The 18,247-nt window shown below is 43.2% G+C and overlaps 2 protein-coding genes across 2 annotated transcripts in view; both read right to left on the reverse strand.

The window, feature by feature from the left end:
- The window catches only part of LOC125096359 (28S ribosomal protein S31, mitochondrial-like), a 764,428-nt gene that overhangs the window by 672,946 nt on the left and 73,235 nt on the right, over positions 1–18,247 (reverse strand). The window contains exon 7 of the transcript XR_007126153.1: positions 17,971–18,095. The gene's annotated coding sequence lies outside the window, so the exon portion shown is untranslated. The remainder of the gene's footprint in view (positions 1–17,970; positions 18,096–18,247) is intronic.
- Positions 903–18,025, reverse strand: LOC125095624 (mitochondrial ornithine transporter 1-like). Its single transcript, XM_047722058.1, has 4 exons — positions 17,971–18,025; positions 2,329–2,587; positions 2,048–2,178; positions 903–1,027 (listed from the first exon to the last, which is right to left on the reverse strand). Exons 1-4 carry the CDS (start codon positions 18,023–18,025, stop codon positions 903–905), a joined length of 570 nt encoding a protein of 189 aa, XP_047578014.1.

An 18,247-nucleotide genomic window follows, 5' to 3' on the forward strand; every position in this document is an offset into this window, starting at 1 on the left:
AAATAATCTGGAATCTAACCCAGGCCAGGACCCAGAGACGGAAGAAGCAGGCCTGCTGTCGGTCATGGGCCTTCACAAAGCACAGCAGCAGGGCGCCCTCCCCTCAGCACCTCCCTCAACCTAAGGCCCAGCAGAGGGGGAGTTCTTTGGGAGAAAAGGGAGCTGGCACAGGTGAGGGGCATGCTGCTCTCACACCTGACAATGTGTCAGGGGCACAAGGTGATCCCACCTAGGAAGTGAATGGCACTATTTTAACAGTAGAACATCTTGGGAAAATCCAAGAGGCTTACTCCTAACTTAAATCGTGAACATGGAAGCCACACCAGTTTGCAGGTATGTTCTCCTCCACAAAATCTACATGGACAGTTCAGCTGTCAAGCACCACAGAAAAACTTCAGCCACTTAGGATAGTGCGTGTACTAAGGTTCTAAAAGAGAGCCTACATCTAGAGTAAGGAATCATTCATAGCCATCTTCATGAATCATGGTTACCTCAGAGTTTTTCTGGTGAGATCTGAGAATTAAACATGGAACCAAATGATGCCTTACTAACATGTAACCATCCAAGCTGCACGGACACGTACAGGTTTACGCAAAGTCCCGAAAGAACTATATTTAGCCTTTCAGATCCTGTGCAGGGCCGGCGGCTCACCCTAAATGTCCCACCAAGGACAAGAGCAGCAACTTAGTTCGATTTCAGTACGATTATGGCCAGAAACTAATAGGATAAAATAGAGGCCCTTTTCACAAAGTTTAACATTTAGAGTAGAATAAGGGAAGACCAAAAAAACAGAACTCCTATGAAACCAAAATAATTCCCCATTGGTCTTGTACTCTGTGAAACCCTGAGATGAACTGTAGTGGTCACGTGCCTAGACTCGGACCTCGGTTCGCCAGGACACTTCAGTAGGCTTCAAACTGGCTCATCATCAGCTTCCTGCTGTATTCGTAGGCCAGAAAGAGCGCCCCATTGGCAGGGAACGCTCGAATCATTGTGGGTTTCAGTCCAGAATATAAGGCCGTTATTCCTAGAAGACAAGAAGTGATCAAAGACTGAGACGCCCCTTCTCAGAGAGACCCCGTGAAGCCGCAGAGCCCAGGGCTGGTCACCAACAGATCCAGACAACACACTGAATGCCGACAAGGGATGGAAGCGCTTCTGTCCAGGTGTCCCTGGACGCATGGGAAGGATGGAGGCTAATGCTAACGAGGCCAGGCATCCAGTCTTCCAGCAAATCTTGGGGATGCTCAGGTACCACACACGAATCCCAGGCTCGCTCCTGGTACATGGACCGGGCAGAGCGGAGGTCTCACCTGGGCAGAGAGAAGGAGCCCCAGGGCCACAGGAGGGCAGCAGCCTCACAGTGTCACCCGAGGAGGGCAGGGACCACAAGACACTGGGCCAAAAGCACAGTCCTATGTCTACAGCTGGCACTGCCCAGACTGTTATGAAGATCCAAGTGGATGACCGGAGTTGCAAATGGGTTTCCAATTCCTACCGTAACAACCCATACGGCTATCTGCCCAACCTTGAACCTGATACCATTTTAAATGATTTAAAATAAATCAACATTCAAAAAAAGGGAGGACTAGGGGCGCCTGGGTGGCTCAGTGGGTTAAAGCCTCTGCCTTCGGCTCAGGTCATGGTCCCGGGGTCCTGGGATCGAGCCCCACATTGGGCTCTGTGCTCTGCGGGGAGCCTGCTTCCCCCTCTCTATCTGTCTGCCTCTCTGCCTACTTGTGATCTCTGTCAAATAAATAAATAAAATCTTAAAAAAAAAAAAAGGGAGGACTACACATGCCGGTGGTTCCTGAATCCTCTATGGTCTCTGTGTAAATAAATATGCAAGGGAGGACGCAGCACAAGCCGAAGTCCGATGTTTGGGCAGACTTGGCCAGACAAGAGTCAGTCCATCCGCATCTTCACAGATGCTTCCAACTCCTCCCCAAATTCCAAGTTGCTCTCCAGCCTGTCTGGCTCACGCAGCTTCTTCCAGTCCTCTGCACTGTGATGAAGGGGAACCCAAAGCTCGGCTCACAAGTTGCACCTGTGGCTCCCGTCCAGCCCTCGTGCCCACAAGAGAAGCAGTACCACCAGCGGCATCTGAAAAGCATCTTCCTGAAGAACACCAGCACATAAGGGCACCTCCTTCTCCACGGTGCATTACTGACCAGCCTTCTGCAAGTTTTACAAGACAACTTCACAATCAGAAACAAAGTGGTTATGTTAAAAAAGGAAACACTCTTCCCATAAGGTATAAAAATTTTGACTGGACAACAACGTTGTCTTTCTAAACAAAGGAAGAAAGTGTTAGTGCCCACAACTCACCTCAGCCTGGCCTGCTTCTCCAATCCAACCACTTTCCGCACCACCTGTTGGCAGAAGCCGTAGCACATGAAGAGGACCGAGTTCTCGGCGATGTTGGCGATCAGCGCTGGGCTGGTCCCCTTGTAGAAGCCGCGGAAGCCCACCTGGGAGTAGGTCTTCAGGCAGCAGTCGGTGAGGCCCCGGTACAGGTCAGGGAACGTCTGCATCTTCACTTTCAAGGTGTCAAAGGGCTGCCCGGTCAGCACACATGCTGTGCCCCCTAAAACCAGGACAGAAGTCTCTTCCAGCACCAGTCTTCTGTTTTACAATGCAGCCGCAAACACCCACAGAAATTTAGAGAGAGATAAGCACCCTACCCCAGGGCTTTCTTCTGTCGCAGTTCACTCCAACCTCTCTTCCCACCCCCCAGCAACCAAACCTCCAAGCCCAGTTCAGTTAACAACAACGAGTCCCCACTGTGCCCGGCACCCAGCTCCAGCTCTGAAGGAGCCCACCCTCGGTGGGAGAGACAGACACGTGTTCAACAGTCAAGACTGCAGGGCGCACAGGGGCGGCGTGTGTTCGGAGGTGTCGGCAATGGGGTCAGATGGACTTGGTCCTGAAGGCCGGCTCTGCTGTGAGAGTCTGGACAAGTGATATTAACTTCAGAGCCTTGGCTCCCCATCCAGTTTGCACGAGGATTAAATAAAAATGGACAAGAAGGCTGAAGATAACAGCTGCTGCGCGAATGGTTCATGAAGAACAGTCACTCTGTATGCGTGCAGTCGTATCAAGGGAGGGAGGAGAAGTCCAGCAGGAGTGAATCACCCTTCTCTGCCTAATCCCCAGCAGCACTGATGACTATCAGAAAAACAGGGAAAAAGGAAACAGATAAAGATGACAAAGAGTCTGGCTAATCCCTAAAGAGCTAAAATTGGACCACACGGAAAATCTTCATCTGGATTCTACCAACTAATGATTCGTATTCGAACGGAGAATGCACTGAATCCTACCGTGCTTAGCTCCAATCATGTATTTTTACACTTTTATATTGTAAGAGTTTAGGAAACAGCAAAATCTAAATTGCTGTAGAGGACCTCAGTAAAAAAGCCTGAATGTAAGGAAAAGAATGAACTCTAGCCACGCCACCCTGTCATAACCCCGGACGCTGGACTAGGTCAGCATTTGGAAAATACCACTCGTTAATGCTTCTACCTTTCCTGGGCCTCAGAGATCCCTGCATCTCAGATGTCCACTGTTTGTGTCAGGAAACCTAACTATTGGATTAGGTATGTAGGTATGTATGTATGTATGTATTTGTAAGAGATTTTATTTATTTATTTGACAAAGAGAGATTACAAGTAGGCAGAGAGGCAGGCAGAGACAAAGAGGGGGAAGCAGGTTCCCCGCTGAGAAGAGAGCCCGATGCAGGGCTTGATCCCAGGACCCTGAGACCATAACCTGAGCCGAAAGCAGAGGTTTAACCCACTGAGCCACCCAGGCGCCCCTGGATTAGGTTTTTAAAGTGTCATCAAAATTGAAGAGAAGGCTGGGGCCCCTGGATGGCTCAGTCGGTCAAGTATCAGACTCTTGATTTGGGCTCAGGTCCTGATCTCTGGGTTGTGAGACTGAGCCCAGCGTTGGGCTCAGTGCTCCGCATGGGGTCTGCTTATCCTTCCCCCTCTGCTCCTGCCCCCACCTCAAGATCTTTTTTTAAAAAATTGAAGAGAAGGCTTACATAAATATTGTATGTAATTTTATGTGATTTCATAACTGACGTTATGTAGTTACTCTGACTGAATTGTGCAAAGTAGAGACAGGAGAGGGGCTGTTTTGAATAACTCCCACGAATTACTGGCAGATAAACATCTTCAAGGAGCATGAAGACGGTGAGCTCTTCTTTTAAGCAATTACAAGTTAATCTGGGATCCTATCCCTACATTCTTCTAGGAGAGATCACTTCTTCTAGGAGAGTAATGATCCATTTCCACTCTGTCTTGCCAAATTATCTTCAGTTCTGAATTAGTGGAACATTATTCAATAAGATGCTACTACAGTTATAGTTATTCTCTCTCAGGTACTTCTAGGAATAAAATAGGACCCTAATTATATAAAAATAATTATTCCAAAAGAAGAGGTGAATGTCAGCATTTTTAAAGAGGGTACATAATTTAGGTAACCTAGATGCAGTTAAACTGAATAAACCACTTCATTCAGAGCACTGCAATTTTAACTGGAACCTTTCCATAGTTTAACCCAATCATCTTCAACAGTTCCGACATCAAAGGCTGCTAATACATGGACTTGTTGCATATCTGTAACAGTTACATTTCCAACAGTGAGAAGGTAGGAGGCTAGTGTATGCTCAAATACTAACTACAATTCCCTCCTCTCATCTATGGAGATAACTGACTCCCATGTAATTTACCACAAAGGATACTGTCCAGGCCCCCTCTAAGTGGGTGATGATGATTCGGAACACCAGCACCAGCCACTGAGACCTAGCAGGTCCTCAGATACCCATCAAGTATCCCAGAAGCTATGAATAACTTAGAGGAATATTTCTCCACTTGCTCAAAGCATAGACCTCTGATCATCTCATTCTCCTTGATTGAAAAATGGAAATAGTTCTGCATTCTTTCCTAGGTGTCCCTAAAGGCCCTGTAGGAGAGGGGCTCGGACCATGGTGCACTCTATACTTTACCAGGGCCAGTGTTGTGGGTTTTCTATGCTTAAAATAGTTGAGTCAGCAAATAACAAGGTAGTAAGGAAATCTAACCTGGCAGGGATGGCATCGGTGGTGAAAATGGGGATGACCAAGCAGCAGACCCTTCACCAGAAGATCCAGGACCACCTTGTCCACCCATGCAAAAATGGAGAACCTCAAACCCAATGGAGGCACTTGATAAATGTTCTGTTTAACTGCACAGGGAGGCATATCATTTTCAAAATATTCCAATCATAAAAGGCCCTCGATGGATTAAATGCTCCAATCAAAAGATAAAGGGATGGGGGGCTCAGTCAGTACAAAATGCAGCCCTTGATCTAGGGCTCATGAGTTCAAGCCCCACATTGGGCATGGCATTTACAAGACAGAAAGAGAAAGAGAGAGAGAGAGAGAGAGGAGAGGAAGAGAGAGAAAGAAGAGAGAGAAAGAGAAAGGAGGAATTGATTCTATAATTTCCCTTTCTGTATTTTCATTATTAGTGTATAAGAAAGCCACTGATTTCTGTACATTGACTTTGTATCCTGCCACGTTACTGAATTGCTGTATGAGTTCTAGTAGTTTGGGGGTGGAGTCTTTTGGGTTTTCCATATAAAGAATCATGTCATCTGCGAAGAGAGAGAGTTTGACTTCTTCATTGCCAATTTGAATACCTTTTATTTCTCTTTGTTGTCTGATTGCTGTTGCTAGGACTTCTAATACTATGTTGAACAAGAGTGGTGAGAGTGGGCATCCTTGTCATGTTCCTGATCTCAACGGGAAGGCTGCAAGCTTTTTCCCATTGAGGATGATATTTGCTGTGGGTTTTTCATAGATAGATTTGATGAAGTTCAGGAATGCTCCCTCTACCCCTATACTTTGAAGCATTTTAATCAGGAACGGATGCTGGGTTTTGTCAAAAAAGACAGTCTCTTCAATAAATGGTGCTGGGAAAACTGGGTAGCTATATGTAGAAAAATGAAACTCGACCATTCTCTTACACCGTACACAAAGATAAACTCAAAATGGATAAAAGACCTCAACGTGAGACAGGAATCCATCAGAATCCTAGAGGAGAACATAGGCAGTAACCTCTTTGGTATCAGCCACAGCAACTTCTTTCAAGATATGTCTCCAAAGGCAAAGGAAACAAAAGCCAAAATAAACTTTTGGGACTTCATCAAAATCAAAAGCTTCTGCACAGCAAAGGAAACAGTCGAGAAAACAAAGAGGCAACCCATGGAATGGGAGAAGATATTTGCAAATGACAGTACAGACAAAAGGTTGATATCCAGGATCTATAAAGAACTCCTCAAACTCAACACACACAAAACAGATAATCATATCAAAAAATGGGCAGAAGATATGAACAGACACTTCTCCAATGAAGACATACAAATGGCTATCAGACACATGAAAAAATGTTCATCATCACTAGTCATCAGGGAGATTCAAATTAAAACCACATTGAGATATCACCTTACACCAGTTAGAATGGCTAAAATTAGCAAGACAGGAAACATGTGTTGGAGGGGATGTGGAGAAAGGGGAACCCTCTTACACTGTTGGTGGGAATGGCAAGTTGGTGCAGCCTCTTTGGAGAACAGTGTGGAGATTCCTCAAGAAATTAAAAATAGAACTTCCCTATGACCCTCCAATTGCACTACTGGGTATTTACCCCCAAAGAGACAGATGTAGTGAAAAGAAGGGCCATCTATACCCCAATGTTTATAGCAGCAATGGCCACGGTCGCCAAACTGTGGAAAGAACCAAGATGCCCTCAATGGACGAATGGATAAGGAAGATGTGGTCCATATAGACTATGGAGTATTATACCTCCATCAGAAAGGATGAATACCCAACTTTTGTATCAACATGGACGGGACTGGAAGAGATTATGCTGAGTGAAATAAGTCAAGCAGAGAGAGTCAATTATCGTATGGTTTCACTTATTTGTGGAGCATAACAAATAGCATGGAGGACATGGGGAGTTAGGAAAAGGCATTTCGGGGAAATTGGAAGGGGAGGTGAACAATGAGAGACTATGGACTCTGAAAAACAATCTGAAGGGTCTGAAGAGGTGGGGGGGTGGGAGGTTGGGGGAACCAGGTGGTGGGTATTAGGGCACGGACTGCATGGAGCACTGGGACTGGTGCAAAAACAATGAATACTGTTATGCTGAAAATAAATTTTAAAAAATGATAAAAAAAAAAGAGAGAAAGGAGGGAAGGAAGCAAAGGAAAGGGAAAAAGAAAGGACAGAGTGAGTGGATTAAAAAAGAAGAAAAAAAAGCAAAAACAAAACCTATCTATATGCTGCCTACAAGAGACTCCCTTCAGACCTAAACTCACATATACTGAAAGTGAAGGGCTGGAAAAACATTTAACATGCAAAGGAAAGAAAAAAAAAAAGCTGGAGTGGCAATACTTACATAAAATACTGTAAAACACTGTAGCAAGAGACAAAGAAGAGCACTACCTAATGATAAAGGCATCAATCCAACCAGAAAACAAGAGGATGTTACAATTATCTATGTGCCAATATAGGAGACCTAAGTACATAAAGCATTTAACAGACACAAAGGGATAAATTGACAGTAATTACAGTAGAGGACTTTAAGACCCTGTATACATCAATAGGTCACCCAGACAGAAAATTAACAAGGAAACAGTGGCTTTGAACAACACTTTAGACCAGATGAACATAACAGATACATATAGAACATTCCACCCAGAAACAGAATACACATTCATATCAAATGCACATGGAACGTTCTCCAGAATATATCACACGTTAGGCCACAAAATAAATCTTATTTGATATAAGAAGACTGAAGTCATATCAAGCTTCTTTATTACAACAGTATGAAACTAGAAATCAATCACAAGATTAAAAAAAAACCATAAGGAACATAAATATATGGAATTTAAATAAGATGCTACTAAACACTGAATGGGTAAACCAAGAAATCAAAGGGGAAATGAAAAAAATGCATGGAGACAAATGAAAATGAAAACACAATGGCCCAAAATCCTGGAGATGTAGCAAAAGTAGTTCTAGAAGGAAAATTTATAGCAATATAAGCCTATCTTAAGAAATGAGATGGGGCGCCTGGGTGGCTCAGTGGGTTAAGCCGCTGCCTTCGGCTCAGGTCATGATCCCAGGTCCTGGGTTCGAGCCCCACATCGGGCTTTCTGCTCAGCAGGGAGTCTGCTTCCTCCTCTCTCTCTGCCTGCCTCTCTGCTTACTTGTGATTTCTCTGTCAAATAAAGAAATAAAATCTTTAAAAAAAAAAAAAGAAATGAGAAAAATCTCAATTTCATATACTGAAAAGAGCTAGAAGAACAAGCAAAGCCCCAAAATAGAAGGAAATAAAGATCAGAATAGACATACGAAAGACAAAAAACCATAAAAGATTTAAAAAAATAACGGAAAAGAAAACGGACGTCACAAAAATACAAGGATTATAAGATTATGAAAAATTACAGGCCGACAAATTAGACAACCTCCAAAAATGCAATGGATAAATGCCCAGAAACATCTAGAATCACAGGTAGAAAATTTTAACAGAGAGGCACCTGGATAGCTCAGGTCATGATCCCAGGGTCTTGGGTCGAGCCCCTCATTGGACTGCCTGCTCAGTGGGGAGACTGCTTCTCTCTCTCCCTCTGTCTGCTGATCCCCCTGCTTATGCTAAGTAAATAGATAAAATCTAAAGGGAAAAAAAAAGTAAAAGAAAAAAATTTGAACAGACCAATTACTAGTAATGACATTAAATCAGTAATCAAAAAACAAAACAAAAACCTCCCAACAAACAAAATTGGACTAGATGGATTCACAGGTGAATTCTATCAAACACAAAGGAGAGTTAATACCTATCCTTCAAACACCATTCCAAAAAAAAATAGAAAACTTCCAAATTCATTCTAGGAGGCCAGCACTACCCTGACCTCAAAAGTGAAGATAGTACCAAAAAAATTACAAGCTAACGTCTCTGATGAACACAGTTGCAAAAATCCCCCTCAATAAAATAACAGCGAAAGGCATTCAACAATACAGGGGAAAAAAATCCTTCAGCAAGATCAAGCAGGCTTTACTCCAGGGATGCAAGGGTGGTTTCAATATTCTGAAATCGATCAGTGGAATGCACCAATTAGCAAGAGGATAAAGCCATATGATCATCTCAAATACAGAGAAGCATTTGACAAAATACAACATGAAATGGATGGATTTTAGCAGAGTAGGTTTTAAAGGGAACACACCTCAGCATAATAAAGCCACAGCTAACATCACACTCAATGGTAAAAAGCTGACAGTTTTTCCTCTATGATTAGAGACAAGACAGAGATGTCCAATTCATCACTTATTTAACATGGTACTAGAAGTCCTAGCCACAGCAATCACATGAGAAATACAAGGCATTCGAATTGGTAAGGAAGAAGTTATGCTGTCACTATCTGCACAGGACAGGATAGTACATACAGAAAAACCTTAGGGGCACCTGGGTGGCTCAGCTAGTTAAGCATCCAACTCTTGATATCAGCTCAGGTCTTACTTTCATGGTCATGAATTCAAGCACCGCACTGTGCACCACAGTGGACATGGAGTCTACTTTAAATAAAGAAAACTTTAAAGACTTCACAACAACAACAACAACAACAACAACTATTAGAACTGATAAATGAAGAGGGTGCCTGGGTGCCTCAGTCATTAAGCATCTGCCCTCGGCTCAGGTCATGACCCCAGGGTCCTGGGATCGAGCCCCATATCAGGCTCTCTGCTCTGTGGGAAGCCCGCTTCTTCCCTCCCACTCCCCTGCTGTGTTCCCTATCTTGCCACGTGTCTCAAATAAATAAATACTGATAAATGAACTAATTTGTAGGATACAAAAATACAGAAATCTGCTGCATTTCTTTTACACTAATAACAAAGTAGCAGAAAAAGAAATTAAGACAATCCCATATATAATTGCAACAAAAAGAATAAAAGACTTAGGAGTAAACTTATCCAAGAAGGTAAAAGACCTGTTCTCTGCAACTTATACAACAATGAGAAAGAGATTGAAGACAACACAAATGGAACACTGTACCATGATTATGAATTGGAAGAACAAACATTGTTAAAATGTCCATGTTACCCGAAGCACATCAATGGATTCAATGCAATCCCTACCAAAATACCACCAGAGTTTTTCAAAGAACAGACAAATAATCCTAAAATTTGTATGGAAGCACAAATGTTCTTGAGTAGCCAAAGCAATCTTGAGAAAGAACAACAAAGATGGAGGTATTGCAATCCCAGATTTCTAAAGATATACTACAAAGACCTTGGTGTGCGTGTGCGTGTGTGTGTGTCCCCTCAGGCTGGATCTCTTGTCAAGGCACTGAGACACAGCTGTGCTGAAGACCAAATACTGCTCTGCAGAAAACTTCCTTGTAGGTGAAGACCCTCACTGGATGATATGTATATATAGATGTATATAGATACATACAGTTATTTTTAAGATTTTTTAGTTTGCGAGTTTAGCAGGTCTAAAAAAACAAAAATTACTCTTCAGAAAGATAAAATACTTCTGTTTTGAATACATATCAGCAATGTCTCATGTACAGTCAGAAATTGCTAGACTTGCAATGCCTGGTTGGCTGTCAGAAGAGCATGCAACTCTGGATCCCAGGGTTAGCAGTTCAAGCCCTGCACTGGATAAAAAGATGACTTAAAAGTAAAATCTTGAGAGAAAGAAAGGAAGGAGGAAGGAATTGCTAGACTTTCACAAAGAAATAGGAAAATATCACCATGGGGAAAGAATTTGGTTGACAGAAACTGACCAGAAGATGGCTCACGTATTAGACTGAAAATGCAGAGACACATCAGTAGTTACCATGATCAAGTTTAAAGGCTTGATGGAAAACCGGGACTTAGTGGTTGAAAAGATAAGACAATTTCTTAAAAATGACCTGAAGGAGGGGTGCCCGGGTGACTCAGTTAAGCATCTGCCTTCAGCTCAGGTCATGACCTCAGGGTCCTGGGATCCAACCCCACATCGGACTCCCTGCTCAGCAGAGAGCCTGCTTCTGCCTCTCTCTCTCTGCCCCTCTTGCCTCTCCCCCCACTGTTTGCACTCACACTTGTGCTCATTCTCTTTTTCAAGTCAATAACTTAAAATCCTTTTTAAAATATGACCTGAAGGAAATTTTAGAATGAAAAATCCAAAGAATTCTAGTACCAAAAAGGAGTAGTAACAAATAAAAGATATAGTCACATAAAAAACAGGATTAAGAAAATAGAAGAAGCACACTCTAAAATAGTTGAGGATATTGAAAATTTGACTTTTAGAAGAAAAGAACTAACTAGCAAATTAGATGAAGCTAAAGCATACAAGACAAACCAAGGTAAGGAATTGCCCCATGATGAATCACAAAAACACAAAGTCATGGGAAGTGGGGAAGAAGCCATAAGCAATACAGTTGATGGACCCAGAGACAGAGCATCCTACAGAAGTAACAGGAGAGAACAGACATTGCAGAGGACGAACTGGTCAAAGCAAAGATGGGAAAAAAAAATCCCTCTCAATTTAAAGAATAAAGCAAATATTCTACAAACCTCCAGAGAAGATGAAGGAGCAAGACTTGCATTGGCAGCAGACTTTTCATCAGCAACACTGAATATTAGTAAGCAATGGAGTTAATGTCTTCAACATTCTAAGGGAAAGTGATTTTGAATTTAAATTCTACATCCAGTTACATGAGCATTTAAGCCTTAAGGGTGGTGAAGGACCTTTTCAGATATGTAAAGCCTCATCAAATGTACCAGCCAGAAATCATTTATGAAAGAATTACTGAAAGATACACTCCCACAAAATGAAAAAAGAAAGGAGGAAGATACAAATTCAAGAAAAAGTAGATAAAACTAGTAAACTCAAAGCATGGAACTGGGGAGGAAACTGGTGATGGCTTGAGCTATTTGTTAAAGATGTAAAGGTTGCTGAGCCAGAGAAGGTGAAAAACTTAGAGACTCAGGAGGAAGGCTCTTCAGAGTGGAAGGAAAAACAAACCCTCGAGAGGAAGACGGCTCAGAAGAGGAGGGAGGTAGGAAGCTTGAAGGCTGGGAAGAAGGGAGAAGAGGTGGCTTTGGAATTATATGAGGAAAGGATTCAATCTTCCAATGCCATACTGTGGTAAATATGAAGCATGGAGTTGAGGAAATGACCAAAGATACCTTGGAGATTACTGTAACTAAAGAAGTAGAAGATTCTGAGCCAGAGGAAGAAGAATGTTCAGGGTAGGAAATGGAAGTAGTTTTACCGTGGGACGAAGGAGAGGACTCTGAAGTAGAACATGTAAAGACTTGCCCTCCAGACTGAGAAAAGAGAGGCCTCCAATGGACTTAAAGAAATTGCCTAAAATTATGGGGCTTGGGACTCAGATGAAAATTGGTGAAACCTTGGATGGAACAAAAACCCCAGAAAAAAGAGGAAACAGATATGCTCATAAATCAAGGAATTGGGACAGTCTGTCTAACCTTGTGTTTGGCCTCTCCCTCAAAGTCACTAGAGGTAAGTTCTGGTAAGCAGCATAGGCATTTATGTACAAATTTGAGTACTCCATCAGGAATCACCATAGTTTGAAGGAAAACGGACACAAAACTCCGCAAACAAAGTTGCCAACACCTAAAGAAACAGATAATATAAGAGAAGAAAATTTTAGAACAAGTGAATTAATAACTTCAAAGAGATAAAAGAGGAGAATAGAAATATTAAAAATTATCATCCAGAGGTCTTGGAAATAAAGAATTCCACAGATGCTCTGAATAGCAGAAGAGACATACTTGGAGAGACAAGGAATGATCTAGAAGATCGACTTGAAGAATGTTCTATGGTTACAATGCAAACGGCCAAAGAGATCATAAAGAAAGATCCAAAGATAGAGGAGAGATCCAGAAGCTCCAATATCCATTTGACAGGAATTCCAGAAAAAGATAATAAAGGGAATGGAGCAGAGGAAATAATTAATAATTGAAGAAAACTTCCCAGAGGTAAAGAAAGATTCACGTCTTTTTTTTAAAGATTTTATTTATTTATGAGAGAGAGAGAGAGTGCATGAGAGGGGAGAGGGTCAGAGGGAGAAGCAGACCCTCCTCTGAGCAGGGAGCTGGATGTGGGACTTGATCCCAGGACTCCAGGGTCATGACTTGAGCCAAAGGCAGTTGCTTAACCAACTGAGCCACCCAGGTGCCAAGAAAAATTCAAGTCTTGAGACTGTCAGTGCTTACCAAGTACTCAGTAAGATTGATGAATAGAGACTCCTAGAAATCTGGGAATTGCAAGGATAAAAAAAATCATAAAAAGTCTTCCAGAAAGAGGAGCGTGAACCTACAAAGGAACAAGAATCAGACTGACAGCAGACTTACTGGACACTCTGGATGCTAGAAGTAAATTGGGCAGTAACATAAAATTTCTGCAGGGAAAAACCTTTAAACCTAGAATCCTACATCCAGCCAAAGTGGCTTTTATTTTGAAGGTAAAAGACATTTTCTGATATTAAAGAATTCACAGTTTGTTTCTTGCATACCCTCTTTGAAAGAATCACTGGAGGATATACTTTAGCAATCTAGGGTGACTATAAACACATACACACAATGTAGATTATCTTTCTCCCACATCAAAAAAGGAAAACAGGAAAATAAAATGCCACATTCCTACTCAGGAAGATGAACAGCTAACAGTGCACTTGGGGAATATAGGAAAAGAAGGTTACGGATACTACCTAGATGTTGGTAAAGTTAAAGAGTGTGTTAAAATGAATTTAATCATTGTAGCTTATGTACAAGTATAGTTTCTAAACTACTGGGGATCACCTCTTGGCCTTTTGCTAAAGATCAAGTGTAAGCTACTAGGGAGAGGAGGGAATCTGTCAATAGGACGGTAGACAGGGAGAGATGGGGTGAAAGTAACAGGAAAACGTAGGAAAAAATATGGCAAGAAACATTAAAACGAGAAAGGCAAAAGTTGAGCTCTTATCAAGAGAAAGGTAACTTTATCATTTATATTGATGTGAATCTTGAATCTTTATATTAAACCTTTTCCTTCCAAAAAAAAACAAAACAAAAAACAAAACAAAAAACACTACAAAGCAGTAGTAATCAACACAGTATAGTACTGCCACAAAGAGATACAGAAATAGATCAAAAGAACAGGATAGAGGCCCAGAAATAAACTCACACTGGGCACCTGGGTATCTCAGTTTGTTGGGTGATTGCCTTCAGCTCAGATTATGGTCCCAGGGTCCTGGGATGGAGTCCCATATCAGGCTTCCTCTGCTCTGTGGGGAAACTGCTTCTCCCTCTCCCTCTGCCTGCCACTCCTCCCTTGCTTGTGGTCTCTCTCTGTCAAATCAATAAAATCTTTAAAAAAAAAAGTTTCAGGGGCGCCTGGGTGGCTCAGTGGGTTAAGCCTCTGCCTTTGGCTCAGGTCATTATCCCAGGGTCCTGGGATCAAGTCCTGCATCGGGCTCTCTGCTCAGCGAGAAGCCTGCTTCCCTCTCTCTCTGCCTGCCTCTCTGCCTACTTGTGATCTCTGTCAAATAAATAAATAAAAGCTTTAAAAATAAATAAATAAAAAGTTTCAGAAATAAACCCACACTTACAGGGTCAACTACTCCACAACAGAAGAAGCAGCCATATGCAACGGTGGAAAAGACAGTCTCCTCTATAAATGGTACTGGAAAAACTGGTCAGCTACATGCAAAAGAAGGAAACTTTTTTTTCACCATACACAAAAATAGACTGAAAATGGATTGAAGACCTAAATGTGAGATCTGAAACCATAAAACTGACATAAAACAAACATAAAACCATAAAACGGAAGAAAACATAGGCAGTAAGACTTCTGACACTGGCCTAGCAACATTTTTCTAGATAGGTCTCCTAAAGTGAGGGATACAAAAGCAAACTATTGGGACTACACTAAAATAAAACGCTGCTGCATAGTGAATGAAACCATCAACAAACAAAGAAACAACCTAATGAATGGGAGGGGATATTTTCAAAGGATGCATCAGGAGACGATATTTGCAAATGATGCTTCTGACCAGGGGTTAATATTCAAAATATATAAGGAACTTCTGTAAGTCAACACCAAACAACAACAACAACAACAACAAATACCTAAACATTCTGATTTTAAAATGGGCAGATGACCTGAATAGACATTTTTCCAAAGAAGACATCCAGATGGCCAAGAGAATCATGAATTTTGGCACGAGAGGATAAACGTCAATGGTCTAGGTCACATTGACAAGCTAGGCTAGTTAAGGCATACAGCAACAAAGTCAAAGCAGGGAGCGGGTTATAGTTGTCAAAAAACTACTGTATTTAAAAAAAAAAAGAAAAAGAAAGAAAGAAAAAAACCTACCTTATTTTAAAGGGAGGCCAAGGTTCCTCATGAAGGAATTTAACTTTTGAGCTCCACACTGCCTCATTTCAACATTATACAATGACCTATCTTCTTCAAATCCTCCCCCATCCTAGCTGCTTGGGATTTCTGGAATTTCTCCTACACTAGCAGACAGGCAGTGCCAGCTTCCCAGCATTTTATAGCAGATGAACTGGACCAAAAACCTGCTGGATGGGGGAGGTCGATTTCAAAGAAAAGGAGGGACATGGAAAAGAACATGTGTATACTACACCGAGATCACCTCAGTCCACGATGGCCCAATGTCCCAGTCCAGACAGCTGGCAGCAGAGGCTTGAGATTAACCTCCACCCCCAGGAGGGCTGTTGCCCATTATGGAGTTTTAAAACAAAGACAACAACAGCACCAGTCAAGGAACCAAGGAACCAACGTCCTAGCCCTGTCTGGACACCATCTAGCTGCACAATCATGGGCAAACGCACTCGGCCTCTCAGGGTGTCCTTTATACTATACAGTGAGCATCAGAGCCAAAGGTCTCTGCAGGCCCTCCTAGCTCCACACTGGGAGACTGCCACCCACCCGAAGTGGGGCTATGGCTTCCTGTTTGCACGCCATGCACCTCCCAGTAGAAGTTCTCAGGTCACTAACACAAGCCTCCCCTGCCAGCCAAGGAGTCGCTCACCTCTCACCTGCCAGGTCCACCTGGCACAGACCCCTGCTTAGGAGCCTGTTGTCCCCCAAAGTCAGATGCTGCGGGGCCATGCTACATCAGTGAGGGGTGACCCTCTGAGACCAGGGCAGGAAGAAATCCCAACTAGTTATCAGGAGAATTAAAGGCCATATGTAGACGGGCCCAAAACATGGTAATATTTTAAAAAAGCATGCCCCCAAATGCCTTACACACCAGACTCCCAACAATACACATATATGGGTGCACATAAGTCGCACCCAAATACCTGTCCACACAGAAATGCCTTTCCAGGAAAAAGAAAATTCTATCACAACAGATTCTATGTCTTTGGCAGACTGACTGACAGACATTTAATTCCAAAAGCTGAGAATCTCTCCTGTGGTTAAATACCACCCTATGGTAGAGACAAAAACTGAGCCCAGAGCATTCGCAGGACCCTTAAGAGGGTGCCAGAGGCAGGCAAATGGGTCCACCGTCCCAATGGTCAGGGTCATCCCAATGTGGCCTGGGGGTTGACATGGGGGTGGGGAGTGGTGCATGGGGGCCATTGGTTGGACCATGGGTTACCAGCTGCAGCTGGTATGGGACTGACCCAAGGCCTTCAGCAGGCAAGAAGCCAGTGGATACCTAGGCCACCCTTAGTTTCCCCTCCTCCTGGGCCAGGACACTCCTGTGGTCTCTAAATTGGGAACTAGTGCCTGTATTTCTTATCAGTCTGTAATGTACTGTCTATAGCCTTTCTCAATTAGCCTACCTCCATCGACCTTTGGTTCAGGAGAAAATACTTTGTTCTCTAAACTGTAACTTCTTTTTCACAGTTAAGGGAATGATGGGATGATGAGGGTGGCCCTGTGGCTGCACCTGATCTGTTGACCCGGGAGGGGTCATCTTATCCAGATGTCCTGGATAAGAGGACAACAGGCAACTCACCCCTCTGGCCTCTCCACTCCCAGGAGCTGAGGCCCTTACAAGAGTCAGTGTAAGAACCTGGCGATTCACAGACCTGTACCCCTGGAGCTGATAATGCATTATATGTTAATAAAAAAATAATTTTTTTTTTTTTAAAGGGAATCAGTGTAAGGGGCAAGGGTAAACCAGGGTTTTCATCTGGGAAATAGGAGCATTCCAGCACTCCTCTGGTGCTAAAATAACACAGGAACCTAGAGAACCAAGTCACCACGAACACACTTCTGGTTAGATGACCTCAGGCTGAGTAAAGGTGGTATTTCTAAAGAGTGGCCTAAGCACTGTCCAGGAGTATTTACCTGTGCCTTTTGAGGCCACAGTCTGCCCTGGGGCTCAGCCCCTGCCCAGCCCATCCTTCCCTGGCAAATGCTAGGGCCTCTCTTTTCTTTTTAGGGCTTTAGAAACCATCAAAAATCAGCCTCAGTTACCAAAGACATTTCTAAAGAGTGTCCTCCTTTCTTTCCTTGGCAGCAATAAGGACAGTAAGTGGGACTTCCCCTGGACAGACGGCATAGTAGGATTCTGGACTACAAGGGCTCTGAAGACTGTCAGGCTGGGAGTGAAATCCCACGTCACCTGCATATCCCAGCTGTGTGACAATGGACAAAGGACTTCAACTCTGAGCTGTGAGGTTTTCCAGCTGTGAACTGAGGACATTCCCACCCTGCACCCTGACTCAAAGTTTTATTGTAAGGGAACTGCTCTACCTTCTGCCGTTCTTAGAAGACGATATTACACTTCGATTACATGGATTCCCTCCATTACATGGATTCCCTCCAAGGAGAAAGCATGTTGCTTCTGGGACTGACAAAAGTAATATTTTCACCACCCCTTCATTGGATCCCACTTGTAGCAGGTACTCGAAGACTAGAGGATGGGTTTCCCTGGAATTACCTGCAGCCCCCGCTGGGAGGTCAATGGCAGCTTGGATGGCAGGACTGGACTTCATGTTGGCCCACTCCTCTGCTGGTCTCTGTGGAAGGCAACTCTCCGGAGCTTATGACGGGTGTCTCATATCCCTGAAAGGAGACCAGAGCTCACCATCAGTGAAGCCTCTGCAGCCTTTCTCTAGAACTGCTGCCTGGTTACTGGGACCTCAACTTCTGGGAGCTGGGAGATCAGTTCTCCCTTTTGCCAAAAAAAAAAAAAAAAAAGAGAAAGGCTGTCAAGG

This window comes from Lutra lutra, chromosome 3 (assembly GCF_902655055.1).
Source record: "Lutra lutra chromosome 3, mLutLut1.2, whole genome shotgun sequence".
Taxonomy (NCBI): Eukaryota; Metazoa; Chordata; class Mammalia; order Carnivora; family Mustelidae; genus Lutra; species Lutra lutra.

Excerpts from the sequence above, each read along its gene's own strand:
- LOC125095624 (XM_047722058.1), bottom strand. The coding sequence starts at position 18,025 with ATGAAGTCCAGTCCTGCCATCCAAGCTGCCATTGACCTCCCAGCGGGG. Across the intron at positions 2,588-17,970 it reads CCTCCCAGCGGGGGCTGCAG|GGGGCACAGCATGTGTGCTG; the intron begins GTAATTCCAGGG and ends TCCTGGTTTTAG. Across the intron at positions 2,179-2,328 it reads GAGAAGCAGGCCAGGCTGAG|AAGGCTGGTCAGTAATGCAC; the intron begins GTGAGTTGTGGG and ends TAAAACTTGCAG.